The 24,725-nt window shown below is 37.4% G+C and overlaps 1 protein-coding gene across 4 annotated transcripts in view; it reads right to left on the bottom strand.

Annotated features, from left to right (window-relative positions):
* TBC1D8B (TBC1 domain family member 8B) overlaps positions 1–22,712 on the bottom strand; it is a 50,411-nt gene extending 27,699 nt beyond the window's left edge. The window contains exons 1-5 of one of the 4 annotated variants that reach the window (XM_019661481.1): positions 22,421–22,712; positions 10,276–10,386; positions 4,322–4,440; positions 3,590–3,815; positions 2,164–2,404 (exon numbers count right to left, since the gene is read on the bottom strand). In XM_019661481.1, coding sequence (XP_019517026.1) covers positions 2,164–2,404; positions 3,590–3,815; positions 4,322–4,440; positions 10,276–10,386; positions 22,421–22,550 — 827 coding nt within the window. In that variant the 5' untranslated portion in view covers positions 22,551–22,712. Of the gene's footprint in view, positions 1–2,163; positions 2,405–3,589; positions 3,816–4,321; positions 4,441–10,275; positions 10,387–18,438; positions 18,465–22,420 lie in introns of those variants that run through there. The other 3 variants (XM_019661482.1, XM_019661483.1, XM_019661484.1) reach the window with 3 other exon arrangements.
* Positions 22,713–24,725: the final 2,013 nt, after the last annotated feature.

The following is a 24,725-nucleotide window of genomic DNA, read 5'->3' as shown; positions in this document are numbered from 1 at the left end:
TGCATATTTGTAAAAACAATAAGTCAAAGCAATAAAGATATTTCATTTTAGAAAAAAGTCATCTGGGGGCGGCTGAGTGGCTCAGCTGGTGCATGCTCTGAACAACAAGATTGCTGGTTCGATTCCCACATGGGATGGTGGGCTGCGGCCCCAATCAACTAGATTGAAAATGGTGACTGGACTGGAAGCTGAGCTACACCCTCCACAACTAGATCGAAACAACTACTTGACTTGGAGCTGATGGGCCCTGGAGAAGCACAATGTTCCCCAATAAAATTTCTTTAAAAAAAAAAGAAAGAAAAAGAAAAAAGTCATCTGAAGACTAAGTCTAAATAAACTGTTGTTCTTTTCAACTTAGTATAAAAAAAGGATTTAGATATATTTCATTTTCAATACGCTTTCTTAAAAATGCATAGACAAAAATGGATTTCCTAGATCTCATTTAAATACCATCGTGGTAATGAATAACTCATTGACAGATGGCCTCTTAGAGGACATTTTAAGGGAAATAAAACTGCTAAATATTGGGTCGTCAGAGAAGTCATGAAGCATTTTTGCATAGAAAAAAATATGTCATGACTTTTCTGACGACCCAAAAGTTTGTTTATGGTGGCCAATCAAGAAACAAACTACGAGGGGCTGGCTGAGTGGTTCAGTTGGTTAGGAGCGTGAGCTCTGAGCAACAGGGTCGCCGGTTCGATTCCCACATGGGCCAGTGAGCTGCGCCCAAGCTAAGCTGCCACTGAGCTGCCAACAGGTGGCAGGATGGCTCAGCTGGTGAGAGCACGTGCTCCTAACAAGGTTGCGGGTTCAACTCCTGAATAGGATGGTGGGCTATGCCGACCTGCAACTAAGATTGAACACGGTACCTTGAGCTGAGCCGCCACAAGCTGCTCACCAGCAGCTGGATGGCAACTGGACTTGGAGCTGAACTAGCTGCGCCCTCCACAACTAAGATTGAAGGACAACAACTATGCTGTTCCCCTTCCCCAATTCCCCAATAAAATCTAAAAAAAACCCCAAACTACGAAAACAAATGCTCAACTATAACATAAACAGGATTCTTAATTTTAGAGTTCTATTTATAAGTGATGCACACTGGGACATAATTTTGGTAATAGGTGTAAAAAGTTCACCTCGATCTATTTTCCAGAAAAGTAGGCAGGCTCACAAAGGAATCCTTATGGATATACAGTTTTGGAATGGTTTAGGAATAGGCAAGAGGAATGATTATACCCAGTTAGGACTATATAGTAATCATACAGCCTACCAGGTCACTTATCCTGGTTTATCCATAGGACTGTGGCTTCGGTTCCTCTTACACTTTCCCATTTAGTCTATACCTTCATTCTCCTTGACAGAAGCTGCTTTTACTAGCTATTTCTGAATCCTCTCCTCTCTCCCTCCACTTTGGCATACTCATTTCAGTCAAATGTTCTGAGTGTTGAGCAGGACAAAAGAGTCAATTTCAGCAAACCCAGTAGAGTGGCAAATCGCTATTGGACAAACGCTTCTGATGCAGGCACTAATAATGATTAACATTTATCTACTGCTTTATATTTTACAAAGTGCTTTCACACATTATATTGCTCATTCCTCACAGGTGCTCTTTGAGGTAGAAATGACAGATGAGAAAACAGAGGTTCTGAGAGATCATGACTTGTCCAAGGGTTGTTCTACTCTCATTCTAAAGCCCATGGCTCCACTGACTCCACTAACTTGCCTCTTCATAAAAAGCAAAACAAAACAACAACAACAAAAGATGCTCTTTATAAACTATGTTTAAAAACAATACATTTAACAATTTCAGACCCAAAACTATCTATACTACTCATAGAGAAATTTAGAGTTAGACTAACAACACACACACATTTCTACATTTTAAAAAGCATTCCAGGGAAAATCCTACTGGGATCTCAAGAAATAATTTTCAAACCTAACTTCTATTGCTTCTTAGGATTCAATTTCATGGTGAGGATACTATTAATATTTGTGAAATGCATATGAATAAACTAAAACACACACACACACACACATTGATAACTAATACCAAAGAAAAACTATCATGTAATATAGAACAGTTAACTTTTAATGCTAATCAATGCTACTGTTTTTTGGTCAAACAATTATTTAAAAAGTAAGTATTAATTAAGCTTTGAATACCTTTTGGTGATTTGTAGAGGATCATCAAGGACTGGGTCATCATCAAATGTTTCCTTATCAAAAAGTCTCTTTATAGCATAGTTTGCCAACTGTTCCATTAGGAGGTATGTTTGATTAATATGCAAAAACATTGAAAAGTAGTGACTCTCCCCTTGGGAACACACATGAATACTCTCTGTCAGTATGACATTTGAAGTCTTTTCAAGTTTTGAGACCGCATCCCAGGAGATAATGAGTTTTACTGCAAATAAGGGTTATAAGTAGATAAATTAAATTTCTCAATATTGATTAATGTTTATCAATCAGGTCTTTCGAAACTATATTTAACTACTTGAAAAAATGCTATAAACAACTAAAATACTTGCGTTCAATATCAGTTATAATTCTGAATCATAACCATGAATATACAATAATTGGTAACTCTAAGAATAGATACATACCGTATTTAGCTGTGTCTAGTGCACACTTTGTTGCCCAAATTTGTGAGGGAAAAATAAGGATGCGAATTATACATGGGTAGTACTAATTTTGTATCTGCATAAATGTTTTAAATTCTTTTATTTATGCTTATGTTAAAAGTGTAACTTTAGAAATCAATAATGATATCTGTATGCAAAATAATACCCTGGAATATCATCGGTTTTGTCGAACTTACGAAGAACTTGCAATGATGAAGAGTTCTTGGCCTTCTATGATGTGTAAATATCGTAAATTTGTTACCGGTACATAACATTTCTTGTACCAAAATATGTTAAAAAATAAATGTGAAAATTCCTTTATAATACAAAAAACAAGTACCTAAATGTAAACAAATAAAAATTTGAATTAAAAAATTAAAACAAAAGATTTTTTCCCCTGCAAGTTTGGGCCAAAAATGAGGGAATGTGTTATACACAGGAGCACATTATACATGGCAAAATATGGTAATTTTAAAGATTTCAAAAAAATATTATGATTTAATATTTGAATCTGTTACTTTACATAATTACATAATCACTGATATAAAAGCTACATGTGTGCTATGAACCATACTGTTTGATTCTTCTTGTAGCTGTGGGACATTAGGTACTATGGTTACTATATTTATACTGTATGTTTAAAACAAGGATTAAAACATGGATTGAAGAAGGCAGGTAGTTTAGAACAAGGGAAAAAAGGTGTTACAATCACATGTCAGATCACCATCATCATTTAATATTCATTCACTTCCCACAATATGCAAGGCATTCTATACATATTTCTAATGGTTCCTACATTAAGCAACCAGCTTTAAAAGGATTCTTTCTCTAGATGAAGTGAAATGTTAATGTACAAGTCAATTACTCTTAATATCAATCCTATTACTTATATATAACCTAACACCACCAAGGAGGTGACAGGTCTTCCAGCAAGTTCAAAGTCATGATAAGCAATAGAAACCACTTACTTTCTGATCCCAACAAAAAAGAATAGAAGCTCAGAAAGTTGGTGCTAAGATAGAGCCAACCCTGACAAGGAACCCGTCCTTTCCAATAACTGCATGAGTAATAAGTCACTAACTTCTCCTGCTCTGGTAAACCAAAACATTTTTCAAATTTCAAAAGGGCTTCTCGAAATTTCTCAGGATCATCTTCTTTTGCAAAAGAATGTTTTCCCTCTTCAGCAATTAATCCCTAAGGGAGACAAAATATTTTCTGAAAATTAATCATTACCTACCAACAAAAATATATTTTATATGTAAACAGTTCATTGAATACAACTGTGTATGTCTATGCAGGTACATGTATCACACACACACATATATATGTGTATATGTATTACACACTTAGGGTAGAGGTGAGCAGATTTTCTTTAAATTTATCATTAGGCTTTTTCTAATGCCTCACAAAGAGCTACCACAAATTCAGGTGATAAATATTGTTTTGATTGAGTGAAGGGTTCAAACTCCAAACTCAAGAGACAGTGAAATGAAAATATCCCTACGACAACTCACAAGGGCACCAAAGACGAACCACTGATGACAATTTTCTTTAGCCCTGATTCTGACATTCATATGTGTGCTTCTGCTAATCCTGAAAGGTGCCAATAAAGCAATGACCTTTCATGAAGCCTTTGATCATCAAATAAGTGGGAGAAATATTTTTGTATTTCATCTACAAATTATATCCATGCCACTTACTCTTATCTTTCCTTGTACAAAATTAGTAATATCTTCATTTGAATCAAACACAGATAAGGTCTTCATGATATTTTGTTCCAGCCAATCCCAATGTTTTGTTATTTCTTCTCTGTTGGCTCCTGATTAATTATGAAAGAGAATAAAAGACTCAAGAGAAACTCCACAATGAAAGTGCTCTTGATATTTACAAGCTTAGTTTAATAAAATTGTAAAATAAAATTATTTTTGCCCATTTTCAAAAATGATGATCATAAAAAAGTATTACTTGTTCTCTACTTCATCCCTATGTGGGCATGAACACTATTTTTCATTATAAATATTATAAAAAGAATAAAATAGCTAATGAAAGAGGAGAAAAGTAAATACAACTTGAGAAAGATAAAATTCTGAAAACAAGTTGCCAGTAACTACTGCTTAAAATAATGAGTATCTTTTAAGATAATATATAGAGTACCAGAACACAAATATACATAATTTATTTCTTAGACTTCAAAAAATAGTACTGTGCCTATAAGCTGTGTGACTGTAAACAGCATGCACGTGAAAATCCTATGCTTGCTGTGAATTTCAACTGTGGCAACTCTATTTCAGAAGATATGAAGCCATTGCCCAGAGTCACCCTTAAATTAAAAGACCTAGTCACTATTGGTGCAGCCGCTATGGAAGGCAGTATGGAGGTGCCTCAAAAAAATTAAGAATAGAATCAGCATATGGCCCAACAATCCCTCTCCTGGGTATATACCAAAGAAATCTCAAAACATTTATCTGTAAAGATATTTGTGCTCCGATGTTCATTGCAGCTTTATTTATGGTGATCAAGACATGGAAACAACCAAAGTGTCCTTTGCTGGATTACTGGATAAAGAGGATGTGGTATATATACACAATGGAATACTGCTCTGCCATTAGAAAACATGATACAGTGACATTTGCGACAAAATGGATGGATCTTGAGATTATTATGCTAAGCGAAATAAGCCAGACAGAAAAAAGCGAGAACCATATGATTTCACTGATATGTGGGATATAAAACTGAAAGCAACAAAGGAACAAGACAAGAAAAATAAAGAAAGAAAAACTCATAGAGACAGACAACAGTTTAGTGGTTACCAGAGGGTACGGGGGAAGGGTGGTGGTAGATGAGGGTAAACGGGGTCAAATATATGGTGATGGAAGGAGAACTGACTCTGGGTGGTGAATACATGATGTGATATATAGATGATGTGTTACAGAATTGTACAATTGTTTGTTTGTTTGTTTGTTTGTTTTTAGCTGAGCCATCCTGCTACCTATTGGCAGCTTAGCGGCTGCTCAGCTCAGGCTGGCCTCGAACCGCTGTTGCTCAGAGCTCAAACTCTTGAGCGAGCTCTTAACCAACTGAGCCACTCGGCCGGCCCCTCAGAATTGTACAATTGAAACCTATGTAATTTTACTAACCATTGTCACCCCAATAAACTTTAATTAAAGAATGAATTAAAAAAAGAAATTTCATGAAAGAGGTCAGAAATTCTGTAGCAGGGTTAAATCCATGTTACCTGCTGAATCAGAATTAGGTGGCTTATTGAAGGTCTAATTAAATAAATTAGCTCTGGGTTGCTTCAGCTTGAAGAACATTTCTATATCAATCTCTCCATAGAACCCACAAACCTTTAAGATTTCTCCAGCATTGTGAATTATACAAATCTCAATCAAAAGAATTATCTTTACTTCTTAGTGTTTCAGGATATATGGAAGGTGACACATTAAAAATGTATTGGAACTGCAAACTTGCCTATTTCCTACAATTCAGTTAGAATCGCGTTCATGTTATTAAAGTCACCATACCAAGTATAACTTTAATGAGCCACAAATAAAAACCATGGGAGGGGACTTGGGGATGAGGCTTTGTGCTGGCGGGTCATGGGGCACCCACGGCAGCAGTGTGGTGCAGGGAGGGGGCTGCGGCTTGCAGGGCCCTACTCACCTCCCAAGGCCCAGCCCTCAGTGCCAAGGGAGCCCTGAAAGCCAAAGGCGGGGCAGAGCAAGGCCAGCCCCACCAGGGGACCCCATGGCAGAGCTTGCTCCGACCTCTAGCCAGGCCGCCTGCCCTTCCCCCAGGAAAGCAAACCAGGTGGCTGCCTCACCAGAGCAGCAGCTTCAAGGATGATACAAAACAGAAAAGAACAACAAAAACGAGTGTCATTCAGTAGCATGCCGAAAGAGAAGGTCAGCACTGAAAGTGATTGTATCAATTCAATGGCTGAGGGCTCAGAACTCAAAAAGGTTTTCTCCAACTCCAGTATTTACCATAGGTATATTTTACTGGATGCCCAACATGCAGGGGCTGAGGTGAGAACTATCTAAGGATTCTGAAAAAGCCGAGATTGACATTAAAACCATCAAGGAAGTGAGAACAGGAAAAAATACAGACATATTCCACACCAATTGTATTTCTGACCAGATAGCTGAAGATCGTGTGTTTTTAGTCATCTGTGGTGAGAATTATGAGTCACTTGATCTTGTTGTCAACTCTGCAGATGTTGTGAACTTCTGGGTCCCAGGACTGCAATATCTAATTTCTTATGGAAAACATACACTTGATATATTAGAAAGTAGCTAACACAACAAGAGGACTTCTTGGGTTTCACAAATGTTTAGTGAAATTGATGTAGATACCCTTGGACACGTAACTCTGTGTAATATGGTACAGTGTATCAAAAAACCTCAATCCTGGTTTAAAAACTAGCAAAACAAAGCTTAATTTCAAAGAATTGCACAAATTCAAGGACCAAGCTGATACTGAAGTCACAAAGGAAGAATTTGTTGAGGTTTTTCCATGGGCTTTGTACTAGACCTGGAATCAATTTCCTTTTAGTTCAGTTTTCAAGCAATCAACAGTCCCAAACCCAAAGCATCAGGTGTCAAAGGTGACATGGTGGCTCCTTATGTCTATGTGCAAATTCATGGAATCCCTGCCAAATATGCAGAACAAAGGACAAAAACTGTGGACTAGAATGGAGATGCTCCCATTTTTGATGAAAGCCTTGAATTTAAAATCAACCTACTGGAACTGGCCGTGGAGTGCTTTGTAGTACTAGATGATGACGACATTGGAGGTGAATTTATTGCTTAGTGTACTACTCCCTTTGAATGTTTACGGACAGGCTACCAACATGTCCCCCTGCAGTCATTGACTGGAGAGGTCCTAGCACATGCCTCTTTGTTTGTCCATGTGGCTATCTCTAACTGAAGAAGATGAGGGAAACCTCATAAAAGGGGCCTTTCTGAAAAGAAATCCAGGGAATGTACACCTTTGAGAAAACTGTGGATTAAAACTGTAGATGAGGTGTTCAAGAATGCCCAGCCCCCTATACGGGATGCCACTGCAGCATGCAGTTGTGTCACTAAAGCTCTGTGGCCTCTCCTCTGTGGCCAATCTCATGCAGTACATGTTGGTGGTGTCCTACCCACCCTTGCTTTCTGGGGCCTGATAACACACCCCGGGTGGTCCTGAATCTCAGCGAGCAGTATCCCACGATGGAGTTGCAGGGAATCATGCCTGAGGTTCTACAGAAGGCTGTAACAACTTACGACATGATGGTACAATCCCTCAAGGCCTTGATTGAAAATGCAGACGCTGTGTGTGAAGAGGCTGCAGTGTCAGAAGGCAGCCATGGAATCCCATGAACACTTGCACAGCATAGCCACCAAGGAAGGTTTGAAGGAACAAACACTCCAAAAAGCAGTGGAGAGCTTTACCTTGAATATTACCATCCTAAAGGAACAAGTGGCTCTTTTGAAATACACCAAGAACCAGACCTTAGAGAACCTAAAACAAATCCATTATGCTGCTGTTTCATGTGGACTGAATAAACCAGGCACAGAAAATGCCAGAGCCTGGAAATCATGCCTGAAAAAACAAATGATGAAACTGGAGAATGAGGGAACTTCCTAGAAATTATTATGGAGTTTATAATTCTAGGACCAACTGTAGTCAAATGGAACATTTTCTTTGCACTAATGAAAATAATATTTGGTATTTTAAAGCACAACTAGAATAGCTAATTATAGTATATTAAAACTGGGAATGTATGTAGCAATCTGGTGTGTGAAGGCAAATAAACTCTTTAACAAGAAATTATATTTCTGGTCAAAGTATGCTATATTTATATACAAAAACATCATAACTCAGTTCCAGTGTGAAAAACACACTACTCACTCTAGTTCCACTGAGAAAAAAAAATGCTTTCCTAGCTGAAAACAATTTCTTAAGCTGGAAATGGATTGTAATGCCAAATTAGTATTTACCGGAGAAAAAGCTAGTCTACACATTTTACATATGAGTGATTGCTAGTCTCTGGGCTACAGATGATTTTGGTGGCATGCCTGCCGCGCCATAATTACTAAGGAGAATGTAAGTGGATAGATTTCCTGAATCTCCAGGGACCTTGGAGGGCTATGGAGTCTAAGGAAAATGTGCAACTGGGCTGAAGCTACTGGCTGAAGACATGTGTTGGGTATATATACGATGTAAAATCAACCAATATGAAAACAACACATTGTAAATAGTTTTGCATTGTATGAAGCAGTGTTCACAATAAAAATGTTTTATGATATTTCTAAAAAAAAAGCCATGGGAAATTTTTTAGGCCTTTATTTTGGTCCTTTATGTCTAAGGGGGCTTCATTAGTAGGTAACTACTATATTTCTGCATCAGGTCAATTTGGAGGAATAAGTTATATAAACATTATTTAAATAGAAAGTAGAAGGGACATTTTTTTCTAAACAATTTCTACCAACCAGATTTAAAGCCGAAGTTACTGACGTCTCATAATGTCAGCAGGTGTAATGTCTTCTTCATTTTGTTTAAATGCCATTCAATTTAAGAGAGTGAGAAGAAAACATTCACTAACAACACTGAGGGAATTTAGAGGGAGTAGCAAAAAACAAGCCACACATCTTTAAAAATTAATCGTATACTGTAGCTATGTGTTCACAGATATGAACTATCCAAAAGTCACATGAATTTTTAAAAAAGTATATCTACTTGAGAAGAGAATGGGCAAAAAGAGAAAGAAAGAGAAAAAAAGCAGTCATTCAATATTAAAAAGGCCAAAAATCTGGGATTCTAATTTAGACCAACATTATAATGGCATCATAAACACAGTAAGCTGTCCCTGTGACAATACTGTAGTTACTACATATATTGCCACAAGGATGTGAAAGACAGGGGAATATAATTAATAATGTTGTAAATGTTTTGTAGGGTGTCAGATGGTCACGTGTCTTGTTAGGGAGACCACTTCATGGATGGGGTAGAGACTTGATCACTGCACTGTACACCTGAAGCTGATATTGTATAATATTGTATATCAACTATAATTGAATATATATATAGTCACGGGTTGTGGGGTATAGTGTGGGAGTGGAGTCAAAGGAATTGTAATAGATATGTATGATATGGAGGGGAGTGGGGTGGCAGATTGGGGGAGGGGGGTTGTCACAAAAATGATGCCTTTTGTAAGAAAGTATGTGTGTAACTAAAGAAGATTCAATTCTTCAGGCTTACACCTTCTTAGGGGAGGATGTTTATGTTTTGGGCTTGATTCTCCTCAACTGAGTTATTACAGATGAAACAAAGTATTTCATGTGGAAGTTCTCATCTTCCCTGGAGTTAAGTGAAGCAGGAGAATTAAGCTGAAGAAAGGAGTCAACAGCAGTAGCAATGACCAAAATTTGCTCAGAAGCAGCCCTGCTGCAACACATGCTTCATGTGCCTCCCACTAATCAATTTTTTAAAATCACAATAATCTGTGATATTTTTAAATAAACAATTAGAAGTATTCATATTCTCTCAAAGTAGAGTTGCACATTTAACACATCTAAATCAAAACAACCGGGGAACATAAATACATTGATTCAATTTATTAGTATCCTTATTTGTTTGAATTATAGGTTTTAAAAATCATACTCACCACATGCAATTGACAGGTAAACCTGAGAATCTGGTGTCTGGTGTAGAATGCGAAATGGAGCTACTTTAGCAGTTGAGTCTAAGACGGAATCAAGAGTCCCAACGAGAAGCCCTGTTGTAATAAAGAGACTGTTGACATAGGATTTTACAAGAGATAATATCAATAGCTCTTCATATGACAAAAAAAAAGCCCCAAAACCCAATGGATTTACTTTTTAAATTCTAGCCCAAAGTTTCCTTATAGAGACTTCTGTTAAAAAATATATATATTCTGGATGAAGATATTAGTGTTTCGATGTGAGCAGTACTTCAGGAACTGATCTTTCAATAAAATAAGTCAGGTTCAATTGTCCAAATCTCACGATGTATTTACAGCACTTATATACCTCCTTTACAAGGTTGTGTGTATAGCAGACAAGAATGTAGATTCTGGTACCAGAGACTACCTAGGTTTGAATCCTGGCATAGTAAAAATAAAATGAGTTACTATTACATATAAAATACTTAGAACAATGCTTAGCACATAGGAAAACACTCAATGTTAGCTAATACTATTATATAAGAAAATCTTAGATATTTAAACAAGATAAAACTGTGATTAATTAAAATAATTAGGTAAAAGGATTTTCTTTTTAACAATCCTTAATTCAATGGGGAATTCAAGGCTTTTGATCAATTAGTTCCAATTTAATGATCTGATAATATTTGCTACTCCTCACTAGAACAAAGTTGGCTGTTTTCTTAAACAACCAACTAATTTCTCCCTTATGGTCTTTGCTAAGCAATTCTCGTTTTACCTAGAAATGTTAACACATGCCTTCTAGGCCAGTCCAGCTGATTCAAATTCAACATTTTCTTCAAGACCCGTTTCCCAGACTGGCTGAGTGGCGCATTGGTTAAGAGTTGGCTTGGGATGCCGGCTCTTGGCAGCAGGGCCCCGGTTTGGATCCCACATGAGGGCCAGTGACGCAGTCCATTCCACAGCTAAGATGGTGAATGACAGCTCAACCTGGATGGAGCTGGGCTGCTGTGAGTCACTGGTGACGCCGTAGGCTGCAGCAGAGCTGCAGTGGGCTGCCATGAGCTGCCATGAGTGGCCGGCAGCTGATGTGAGCTGCCAAGAGCCCCCGTGAGCAGCCTTCCAGAAGTCAGCGACCGATCTGCCTCAGCCGGGAAGAGCACAATGATAATACCAACATGGGCCAGTGAAGCGATGTCCTCCACAACTATACTGAAGAACAAAAGGACAGAAACTTGTCTGTTCCCCTCCCCCAATTCCCCAATAAAATCTTAAAAAAAAGACCCATTTCCCCTATGATGTCTTCACTGGCAACCCCAAGCAATAATGCCTTCCTTTTCTTTGATACTAACAGCACTTAAAGTCTATACAACACAACCTATCATTTTAATTATTAGGCTAGTTATAACTACTTACTAAGTGCTTATCTCCTTACCTAGATTATCAATTCTATGAGGACAATAACCACATCTTCTACCTCTGGGTTTGTATCCCTAACTTTTAACATATTGCTGCACACAACAGGAGCAAAATTTATTGACTTTAACTCTATCAATGGGAATGGCTGAAATATATAAATCGACCTTCCTTTTCTGGAAGCTTTGATTGGTTGAGTGTTGGTTTTGCTTTATGAGACATTTCTCTTTAATTTAGCATATAGATTTTTGAGAAAAAAATTAAGTCATTTATAAAGCAGACTTTTGGCTATTTTCCTGTCTTTACCCACTTAAAAGGAGTTAAGATTTCAAGCAAGCTTTGAATGAGAATATAGGTAGGTTGGCAGATGGGAGGTAGGAAGTTATCATAAGCATAGAGGGAGGTAAATGAGAAGAGTAGGAGATAGAACAAAGAGATAAAGAGAAATTTGGCTCAACTAAAAGGAAAGGGTGGAAAAGTGGATGTAGGAATTGGTAAAAACTAAAAACAGGGGTCACAAAAGCAGCATAATATTAATCAGCAACCTGACAGAGGATTTTGATAGTGGGGGTAAAATATCAAGAAAAAAGATTTGGCAATGGCACCATGTGCAGATTATAGAGAAAAGAAGTTATCTGATATGAAAAAGGTTACTGTATGAATTAAGACTTTGTTTAAAAAACAGAACCAAAAGAGGTTAACTTTCTTCAGGTTGAAAATAGAAATCAAGTGTATGACTGTGTACGAGGTCTGCAATTAAGTTCACGAACTTGCGGCAATGATGTTGCTAGCCTTTTTTGATATCAGAGAGATTATTCATTATGAATTTGTACCAGCTGGACAAACAGTTAACCAAGTTTCCTATTTGGAAGTGCTGCAAAGGCTGCATGAAAAAGTTGGATGAAAACGACTTGAACTTTTCACCAACAATTCATGGCTCTTACATCACGACAACGCACCAGCTCACATGACACTGTCTGTGAGGGAGTTTTTAGCCAGTAAACAAATAACTGTATTGGAACACCCTCCCTACTCACTTGATCTGGCCCGCAATGACTTCTTTCTTTACCCAAAGGTAAAGGAAATATTGAAAGGAAGACATTTTTATGACATTCAGGACATCAAGGGTAATATGACAACAGCTCTGGTGGCCATTCCAGAAAAAGAGTTCCAAAATTGCTTTGAAGGGTGGACTACGTGCTGGCATCGGTGCATAGCTTCCCAAGGGGAGTTCTTCGAAGGTGACCATAGTGATATTCAGCAATGAGGTATGTAGCACTTTTTCTAGGATTAGTTCGAGAACTTAATTGTCTGACCTCGTACATAAACATATATATATATAATAACTCAACAAAATTGTCAAAATAAAGCAATTATAACGTCAAATAAAAGCACTTACTAAGCACAGCACTATTTTAGCTGTTAGATTTGCCTTCCAAGAACCTAAATTCCAAAAAAGGTTTCAAAAAAATATTTTCAAATTTGTGAGGAAAATCATTTTACCTTTACCACATTTGAAATGAAACTAGCTCTAATCTGATTACCTTATTTACATACACTAGAAAAAGTAATAAATATTAGAAGAACAGGAGAAAGAACAGAGATAAAGAAAAGTTTGACTCACTCTGAAAGATACTAGTGGGAGTGTGGACATGTAAGGAGGCAGAGAGGAATGGAGAGGCCACAGATAATCATTCCTGAGTAATATCAAAACCATTAGTTCTCTGACAGAAAGTTTTGAGACTGGGGACAAAGTGGTCGAAATTACTGGCAGGAAAGGTCATTTCTTTTTGCAGCAGAAATGTTTACAAGGTAAGTGCCGTACACTAGGTACAAAGGAAATTGTTCAGTTTGTGTAAGTGCATTAAATCAGGCAATTAGTATAAAACTATGCAACAAATAATTGGGAAGCTAGTTCTAGAATACATTTCTTGTCACTTGGGGAAATCTTGCAGCACATTAAGCTATAATCGTTAAGTCTTTGCAAGTCATTCAGGAATTAATATGTGCCAACGTCTGGGTTCTAAAAGTACAAAAAAACAAGCTGACAACCTTCGGCTGCTTTTCCATTATACACAGAGGTTTACCATCTTACAGCCTGAACATCCAAGGTCATGAATCAGCCTACTCATGGGAAGTTCTATAGCTACAGTAAATTGGAAAGAGAATAGATACTGTCTCTCAGCTGCATGAGAAAATAAGAGATTTAAAAATATCAAGAAATTCAAATCATCCATTGAATGTCTGTAATTGAGTAAGGTACCAATGTTCTAGGCCTTGGTAAAGGTTGATAGGGTTTTGGGAGCATCCTGTCATACCAGTAACATCAAACTTCTTAAGGAAATTTACCACCATCATTGATGTGAAATACTTTTTACTAAACAGCATAGCAAGATAACAAAAAAGCAAGGTTCTATGATTTAAAAAAAATAGGCAATTTGCAGGTAATGATTACTGTTCAAGAACCAATTCATTTCGGCTGAATAGAGATATAGCACCACTGACTTTCGAGATGAACGATATCCTAAAGGTCATGTAGCCCAATGTCCAGCACATTCATCTACCCTATATTATCCCTGACAGAAAGCCTCCCCTTTCCTTTATAACTTGATTTTACTTCTCCCAAGGCAGCCCATATTGTTGGGAATTTCTATAAATTAGAAAGTGCTTTCTAAAATATGAAAGGATTTATATATATATATATATATATATATATATATATATATATATATATATATATATCCTTATGTTACAGTCAGGGCTGGCTTCATGGGCTTGTGACCTGCCCATAGGACCCCATGCTCAGAAGGGCCCTTATGGCTTGGTTAAATGCTTTGCTGTCACCATCTTGAAATTCTTAGTTTTTAAACAGAAAGCCCTACTTGTTCATTTTGCACTGGGCCCCACAATTAGCTGATCCTGGTTAAAGTGGTTATCTGTGGGCAGTGGGATAATGGGGTGATCATTATTTTCTCTTTATACTTATACATATTTCCTGAAATTTTTACAATAAACATTTTTTAACCTTTTAGAAAAAATAAAGCTATTTCTTTCACTCTAAAACAAGCAAGGTCTTTTTTAGGATAAATACAATGCTACTTCTTTGCAATCTGGAGGCAATACAAAACACACTATACTCTATTGAACATGATGGGTCTTCAAATGTGATTATAGCTATCTTGTCTCCCCTTGTTTATTATTATTTTCTTCTAGCTTAAAATATACCTAGGTCTTTCAACTGTTTTGTTGTATGAGATTGTCTGGACCTCTTATTAGTTCTTCTACCATTCCCTTGTCTATTTGTCAGTCTTTTATAAAATATGTCATTCAAACCTGAATACCAGATATGGTCTGACAATTGCAGGTTTTTTATACTGTGGGCTTCATGGTTCTGTTAATGCAGTCTAAGATCATACTATAGTAGCTTTTTAAGCTATTAAATCATATTATCATACTAAGCTTGTGATCAACTAAGCTTCTTTCATCTTTTTCACAAATCAAGCACCAACCTAGGTACTCTGTCCTATACAGTTGATTTTTAAAAAACCTAAAAGCAATGTACATTTATTTACTCATGTTAAATTTTATCTCACTGATTTCAACTGACCATTCTAAACTTATAAAGATCTTTCTGAATCCTGATTTTATCTTCTATGACAGTGATTCTCAACCCAAACTGCAAAACTGAATCATTTGGAGGTGTTTTTGAAACTACTCAAGCTCAAGTTTTCAAACCACTAAAGTCCAGAGATTGTAATTTAATTCATCTGGAGTAGGGCCTGGGTATTATATTTTCCCCTTAATTTTGTATTATAAAAAATGTCAAACATATAAAAAAAATAAGACAATACTATATTGAATCTTCTATGTGCCCACAACCTAACTTTAATAATTATCAACATTTTGTCAGTCTTCTGTCATTGCCCCTCCTAGACTATTTTAAAGTATATCCCAGGCATCATATCACTTTACCCATAAATACTCTAGCATCATTTAGTTTGTTTTAAAAGGTTCTCAATTGAATCTAACATGCAGCCAGTGTTGAGAAAACTGATCTTTGGTATTAATTGTCCTTTTCAATTTTCAGACACCTGCAAATTTGATAAACATTCCTTTTTTTGTATTATGTCAATGAAAATGATGATCAGGTAGGACCAAGGGCTGAGTGTTGGAGGAGAGGCCACTAAAACAGCATGGCTTGAAAATGGCACTTATTATCAATGTGCTAGTTTAGTACACTTTAGTTTGACAAGTGGCTCTTTCTGCTTGTAAACTAGATTGAGGGCACTGTGTAAGGCAACACTGCTCTAGCCACAGAAGAATCATTTAAATGAACTTCCTAATTACAAACAAGATTTATTTCCACTCTAAGTAAAATGTTCAATTATAAATTTTGGCCATAGAAATGATTGCTGGAACTTTACAGTGGATTCTGTATCTTGTCATAAATTGCCATGTTGACAAAGCCAAACAAGTATACCTTTACTGAATTTTTTATAATCTCAACTTCATTAAATGTTCATGAACAAACTAATTAGTAAACTGCCAACACACTTAGTAGGAAATACATTCAAATAGGAGAAAGTAGTGTTCTCAGTAGAGATTGTGGGTTTTCCTAAATCTATTGCTTTTGCCACCAGATCTAAGTCCTTAAAACAGAGCTGTGAATGCTTATTTTAGAATCATCAAATAGCCACAGTTGGCATTTTGAAAGCTGCCAACTTTATACTAAGAGCTTTGGAAAACAGTTAATAATTCTTCTTTTTTCCTGTTTCCCCTCTCTATACATTCTTTTAAAGACATTTACTTGGAAACTGGAAATATATAAGCACTTCTTTCCTTCCCTAATTGAAATATTTGCTCATTAAAGGATTTGTTTAAAATGTAGGGAAATAACTGACGCTACAAATGGCAGATTGCATTGGCATGTGGGCAAAAAACCCCAAAAAACAAAAACAATACATGACCTATCAATCAAACCCAGCTACATTTCTAAAGATTAAAACATAGGGAACTATGAGAATTGTTACCATCTTTATTTATAGCACCTTCTTATACTTTAAAACTTATGCATCCATGTACAAAAAGAGTAGTCCACAGAAAATTAAACAAAATACAACATCTGAATTCCTAGGTAGGTGAAAAGCAACACACAAGTGTGGCAGCAAATGAATAAATGAATTAGTACAGTACTTTAAAAACATTTAGAAGTAGTAAGGCTGGCTATTATTTTGGTAAGTTTAAAACAAGAGGACAACTAATATAATGATAAAAATCAACATATATGATTATTCCTTGTGTTAAAACTTCACTTCTTTATACTGGAGTAAGGGAGAAAAAAGACTAGGCTGGAGTTGAAAGAGCAGTGGAGACCAAAAATAACAAAGGTTTAATTCTCAGGTCCCTTTAATTCTCTACCTCAGGTTTTCATCTTCCATAGATGAGGTCATTGCTTTTCAGCATCTTCTAGTTGCTAAGGGCACTATCTCTTGAGTCTCATATTTTCAACCATAAATAAATGAATCTAGAATACTTGCTAAGTCCTCAACAACTGCCATTTTCTTTTGCTTTTATACTATCATATTATTTCTCCCACTTAGAATGTTGTATCCACCACATCCCAGATAATGTTATTGCTCATAGATGAACGATTTAATTTAAAAAAACAACAACAACAATCCAAACTGGTCTTTGGAAAGTTGCACCACAGATGTCACACAGGAATTCTGCCAGCAGAATACCACCTATTGTTATTAATCACTGCTTCTAGGAAATCTTTGTATCATTTAACAGGACATCTGATAAGCATAACACCAGAGATGGCCTTGGAAAATCGCTTTGGGGGTTTGAAATGCCCCTTATTCATAACTACTTAGAAGCCATTAAAACCAGACTGATATAGGGCTGGCCGAGTGGCTCAGTTGGTTAAGAGCTCGCTCAAGAGTTTGAGCTCTGAGCAACAGCGGTTCGAGTCCCAGACCGAGCTGAGCTGCCAACAGGTGGCAGGATGGCTCAACAAAAAAAAACAAAAAAAAAACTAGACTGATATTATTTTTTGACCACAGTAACTACAGATTTGTTTGCTTACTTATTATCTGTCTGTCCCACCAGATTATAAACTCTGTGAGGGTAAGACTACTTCTCTTTCATTACCACTGTATACCAAACATCCAGCACAGTAGCCAGCTACCACCCCCATTTCTATGCTTCTCTTCACAGTAAAAGTCCTAGAAATTATTATGTATATTCACTCTGACCCCAAATATCTGCTTGTCCCTCTAGTCTCTGCTCATAGGTCACCTTAAAGAGAACTTCCCTTTCCAAATTCATCTAAAATTCCAACCCCCTCCCCTCTCTATCATTATACCTTACTTTTTTTTCTCTTGAAATCACTCATTACCACCAGCCATATAATATATTATTTGTTTATTTATATCCCTCAACTAAAACATTAGCCCTATGAGAACACGGATTTTGTTTTGCTCACTGCTGTTACCTCCAGCTCCTAAAACAGTGTTTGGTTTTAGAAGGCATTTGTAATTATCTGTTGAATCAACATATCTTGTACCATCACATTTCCTTTTGTGCTTCCATAGCAGCAGCAAAAAGTTGAAAACTGGGTACATTTTCTAACATAATGGTAATATAAAATCCATGTCATAGATGTACTCATGTAACAGCATGGCAAACATTATAGTGTCCTATATTTTATTTTAATTTTTAGCTTACCTTACATCCATAGTCCTTCCACAACTGTCCACCAGAAGCATATATTTTCAACAGTGGAATCATTATTTCTTCTTTAAGTATTATGTTTTGAAAAATATAACTAAGATAACTAAAGCTTTACATACTCTTCAATACCACTCATTAAGACAACAAATGATACTTATATCTATAGAAGCTATGTTTGAGAATTTCTAGGTTTGGGGCAATCATAGATCAAAAAGAAATGCTGCTGTGATATTTTACTCTAGTTTTTGTGCATTACTCTGATTATAAACATAAATGCACAATCACTATCATATCAAAATTCTTGAATGATTAACTATCAGTGTTTTGCTTTTGTAGTGATATTGTTGCATATTGGACATACTCAATGTTACTACTCCAAATCAATTTCTATATACAATATGGGAAAAGTAATTACTAGGGAAAATGGTACAAATATAGATCCTCATTTGGTTTTCATGTACAGAAAATGGCACTTACTATCTTACTCCTTTTATAATAGAGAAATGAATATCAAACATTTATATATTTGCTCACAGGTTTCAAAACTCACTTGACTCACATAATAATGCTGTAAGGTAGGGAAGATAAGTTTTGTTTCCATTGTACAGATGAGGGAAAAAAAGCCACTATAAAACCAATTACAACTGAATAGAGGTATAAAGATATTAAAGAATCAGGGAAGATAAAGGAAGCAGGGTTGATGGGGTAAGTGCAATCACTGGACTTGGTGGAATATTTACGTATTTGTGTGTGGTGGTTTATAGTTAACCTATTAAAAAGAAAATCTCATAGGGTAACCCCTGAGGAGGGCAAATCACACTGTGTTTCCAACTAGCAGATCTTCCTAAATCCTATATACTAGAGTACTTAATAGAACGTAGCCCCATAATTCCACTCATGTAGTAGCTCCCATTTGCCAAGCAGAGCAAATTGATTTACTTAGTAAGCCAAATATGCATAAATTATTTTTAATCGTGTAAAATCTGGTGCTAAATTTAGATGGCACAGAAGAGCCATTACCGTTAATCAGGCCGGGGGAACAAGGGATAATGTAAGGTAACTGCAAAAATCCAGATTGGTGAAATTCTCTAAATGAAAGAAATCACTGTATCTGTAAAATAATCTTATGTATAACAAATTTTTTCACAAGATATTCCACCCTGTTGTGAACAAGTACAATTAAGTAAGATAAAGTTTGGCAAATGGTAAGTAATCTACCAGATAGCCACTAGACGTGTTTCAGAATTTAGAAAAGGACCTGTGAATTCTAACTTCCCAACTAGTCTCCTGTTATAACCATAACAGGGTTCTCTTTTGCCCGATTCCATTATTAGAAAAAACAAAACAAAAAACAAACTACAAACTAGAGTCAACAACTCTACAGTGAAAGTCATTACATTGCTGGTGGTTATTGCTAATTACCACATGGCAAAAAAGTGAAATCTTACAGAAAGTACAACTATTAACACTTCTAGATGGTCATTATCTTTTCTTCATTAAACAAAATGTATAAATGAATCTTTTAAAGAAGTAGCATATTAGATTTTAGAACACAAAATGGGCAAAGGCAAGATTATGTTGGCATACAGTCAAACTCCGTGAGAGCTAATCCAAATGTGGATTTGTGGTAAAGCAGAGCAAAGCTCTTGGATTCACAATTTTAAGTAAGAATGCAGTAATTGAACAGCCATGAAAATCAGCACACACTTTAGCTCTAGACCAAAACAAAAACAAACCAAACAACCCCAAACTTTAAAAACATCTTTGCTTCTTTCTTATCCATTGTTTAATTTACATGAAATATAGTGGCAGCTCTCACATGGTAATTTCAAGCATCTTGACAATACTACAGGTAAAACAATCATGCAGAGATATAAACTGACCACAAAATTGGGCCTATGGCTATTCTCAACATATATGTGTGGTAGAAATCTTGATTTATTTCTTCAGGCATATCTCAGGGGAGTGGGTGGGATAGAGAAAAGAAACTGGTGCAATTGGTCCATGCTTTAAGAAAACATGTCAAATGAAAAAAAACCCCACAGAAAACAAGGAGTGATTATTTAAAGGAAATGTGCAACAAATTAAAAAAAAATTTAATACAACACAGTGATTTGATTCTCAAGAATCTGATTTGCCTATTATTTTCCAGGAACAGGGTTGTACAAGGCGAAATACACTTCTTAATGTGGGCAAATATGGGTAAATATGGGCAAGAGCACCAGAAAAACTCTGGTCAAGTAAAATTATGGGGAACCAAAATATTATGCTGTAACATGGAGCTGTAAGATCTATTTTAAATATATCCTGCCCTGCTCTCAATGGACTCAACAGGATAAATTATATCACTGGGTGATTATGAACACTGATTCTCAAATTTAAATCTGGAAAATATATGCATCTATTAAATGGAAATATTCCTCTACAAAACAGCACTTGCAACTTTTAAAAATCAGAAAATGACAAAATGTCAATTTTAACGAGACAATTTTTCACTGCCATATTTTCAAGAGGGCCTTTTTAGAAGCTGGATAAGATGAATCGGTCTTGCAAGATTTAAAAAAATGTCCTGTAGAACCTCAGAATTTTCTTCACCTTGGGGATGGCTTGAAAAAAAGGAAATAACGGCACATGTTTATTACCACATCTTAACAACATACATTGCTTTGGCACTTAATATCTTTCATTTTATCTTCTCAACTCTATGAGGTAGACACCATATTACATATGAGGAAAAGCAACGTAATCTCTTACATGAACCTTTATCCAATCCTTCAATTATTTGGTTCTAATTATAATTTACCTGTTACTAGTTACTGGTTATAATTATAATTTGCCTGGTTTACTGGTTACTTCCCCCTAACCCCACCTTCTCATTCTTAGGAGATCTTATGAGCACTTCAAGGCAGGGACCTGAATCTTAATTGTCTTTGTATCCTAGCATGCCATGTGGCACATAGTAGGCACTTAAGGTTGAATAAATGAAATAATTTGTCAAATGTCATTCAACAAGAGATGAGAATGGGACTAAAATGCAGGGTTTCGGATTCTTCTCTCTTCTTGCTACATCACGCTGCCTAAATTAAGCCTGGTCCAGCACTTCCAGGCCACATCACCAAACTAGTAATTGTCACAAATAAGAGACCTGGTCTCCCCACTGCCTAAAAGTTTGAATGCCCTGCCTGAGACGCGTGGTCTCAAAATAAAATTATATGATGGCTTCAAAACACTTGACCAAGGCACAGTTATTGATTTGTAAATCAAAGAATTGAAGGCAGGTTGGATTAAGCGGGAAGAGTTAAACGTCTGTTTGTTTAATTGGTTTGCTTACAACCATGGCTTTGACAGAAAGGGCAGCGCCACTCAAAACAGAAATAAATTACGACAGTTACTTTGAGTGGGGATCCCAAGGATTGAAAACTTGGAGATTAAGTAAAAGATGCTAAATTGGAAGAGGTCAGAAATTCTGGGTCCTCTCCTTCGTTCTCCCCCCAACCTCCCTAATCTCTTTCTTGAAGCCTGTCCCTCAGGATGTGATTGCGGTAATTTCTCACCATCCTCCCACCCCCTCAGCGCCCACCCCCTACACTCCTCAGGGTGGTGATTATCGATAGTGGGTTTTGTGAAAAAAGTTAAGTCCACAATTGCGAACTGGCCCCAGTCACCAGGCTAAATGCGACCGGTCGAGTTCTAACACTCGTTATCAGCCCCCTCCCCCATGGGAAGGGACAGGGTTGGCACTTGGCCTCAGAAAGAACATCTCCTTTTCCCTGTCCCACCCAAAGAGCAACTGCTGGTCCAGTGAGGCATTCTCAGCACTCGGAGAGGGCAATGGAAAGGTGGTGGCGGGAGAAGAACCCCTGTCCCTCCACCCAGGTTTCAGGATGGTTCGGGCGGCGGGTGGCGACGGCTGTTATCACCACCTTTTAAGTACCAGCGACCACAGCCCTAAGGGGTGGGGGTGGACACAGCTTACCTGTGAGCCCACCTCCGCCTTCCTCCCCGTAGCCCCGACGCCGTTGCAGCACGAAGTAATCATTGGACCTTTCCATCAGCCACAGCTTCAGCGCATTTTTCAGGAGCACTTCCTCAGGCTTCAGCCACATCGCCAAGAACTTTGTGCCGGCCGCGAGCAGCGCCCCAGGTGCCTTCCTCACTTCACCCTCCACCCGTCTTTTCCCCTCTACTTCTCCTCCCACCAAATCTTCTTCAGGCGGCAGCGGCTCAGGTTCAGGTTTTCCACACCTCCCCCAACCCTCCCTTTTGTCCCACGTAGGCAGAGAGATTGCCAATTCCCTCCCATGGCGCTACCGCCCGACTGGAAAATAGTCCCGCTACTTCACCTCCTGGGAATTGTAGTTTCCTACCAGCTTTTCTGTGCTCCAGCCACTGGAGCGCGGGACTACACCTCCCACAATCCACTGGAGTGAGAATTGGGTGGGGGTGCTTTCAAAGTGGGTCCCGCCACCAGTTAAGTGTATTTTGCCTATCTAAAGATTGAAGCGGGTTTTTGTTTAAATAAGTGAGCCCCAGGTATAAAAGTTGCATCTTCTCATCCTTTTGCAGCCGAGGGTGTTAAACTGTAGAAAACAAAGTTTCTGGAATTTTGGAGGAGCGAATGGCCCAATCTGAGAAGCAACAGTAGCACCAACTGGCATTTAATGAGCTCTTACTATGTACTGAAGCGATTTTGTGTACGTTATGTCACGTGATCCTTACAGAAGTCTTGCGAAGTAGATCTTGTTCCCAATTTTACACATAAATAAACAAAAGTGCAGATGGGCGAATTGACTTAACCAAGTTCCACAGTAAGTGGAGCCTTGATATGATTTCATGTCTAATTCAAAATCTTCCTTAGATTAAGCTCTTTCTGCCCTTACGGGAAGAATATAAAATCTCCGGAAGCCACACAGTTTTCTTCACAGTGTGAGACCTTTCTTTCCCCCACTACACCCCCCCCCTAATTTTTTTTTATTTAATTACTGTAATCAGCCACAGAAAATGTCCGACTTTCCTTTTCAGGATCTAAACAATTTATGAGCAACTTTTTTTCTTTCTCAAGCTCTTTAAGAAAAAAATCCCTTTCGGTGCAGTCATCATCTGTTAGTACCTTGGCAATGAATGATACACAGCTGCTTAAACACTAAGGTGAATGAGGGCAGTGATTTGCATGACATTGCAGTGAGGAATTATTTGAGGGGCATTTTTATTTATTGCGATAACTAAACCCACCAAAATCAAAGACTGCACTAAAAGTGAAGGAAGGTTTACAAGAAGGAAGGAATTGGGAGGAAATGTACAATAAACAAGGGGCTCTTGGCAAGCTATTTTGAGAATGAAGCCTTAAGGCCACTTGGCTAAAAAAGGGGGGCGGGGCACACGCAAATGCCAAGTCATGGAGTCAAAGAACTCTGCCTTGGAGCAATGTTTCTGGCTTAAACCTCTCAAGATGAGGGCAGGTCAAGGGAGGCAGACGTGCTAAAAGCAGAGAATTTTCTTGGGGGGTGAGAAAAGGGTCAATTTGCAATTGTCACAATTAGTCCCAAGGCAGCTTTCTGGAGAGGATGGGAAGAGGCAATCTTCCCAGAGCCCAAACTGCAATGTATCGCTGGGAAAAGCCTTCCCAATTTGGATGTGTATTAAGTAAGATAATTTCTTTTCCTGGTGAAAGATCAGTAAATGTAGCAAATGCAGAGAGATGTTAGGTGCCCTTCTTTTTATCTTTCCATTCCTTCCCTTTTTAAAAAATCTCCTTCCCCATCAAGCCACATTCTTTTCTTACAGGTTAGAGTTGTTGCAAGGGCTGTCCAGAACTGGATGGTTCCAATGCCTCTTTATGGAAACTCCATCCAGATATGCCCACTTGTTCCCTGTTTTAGAACTAGACCCACTCTTGGCTCAGCAGGGGCATTTAGAGAGCTCCTGCTTTAGTAAACATTTCACGGATTATTTAAAGAAACATTTTTTGAAATTAAATTACTCCTGTGATACAAATTTTGGCTTGATCATAAACTATATTTTAAGCCTTTGTAAATAAGTGTTTTTCTGAAAATGTCTTAAAAATAGGGCAAGTTACTAATCAATATTCAACTGTGTATGTTAATATAAATTGTTTTTAGGAAAGGATTGGAATTACAAACTGCTTTGGATATCATTCCTGGTACTGTATTTGTGTGTGTGTGTGTGTGTGTGTGTGTGTGAGTGTGTGTAGAGGTAGAGAGAGAGAGAGAGAGAGAGAGAGAGAGAGAGAGACAGACAGACAGAGAGAGAGAGACTTCATT

Source organism: Hipposideros armiger, unplaced genomic scaffold, assembly GCF_001890085.2.
Source record: "Hipposideros armiger isolate ML-2016 unplaced genomic scaffold, ASM189008v1 scaffold_350, whole genome shotgun sequence".
Classification (NCBI taxonomy): Eukaryota; Metazoa; Chordata; class Mammalia; order Chiroptera; family Hipposideridae; genus Hipposideros; species Hipposideros armiger.
The sequence above is the reverse complement of the archived record's forward strand: the minus strand, read 5'-3'. Positions and strand labels throughout refer to the sequence as shown.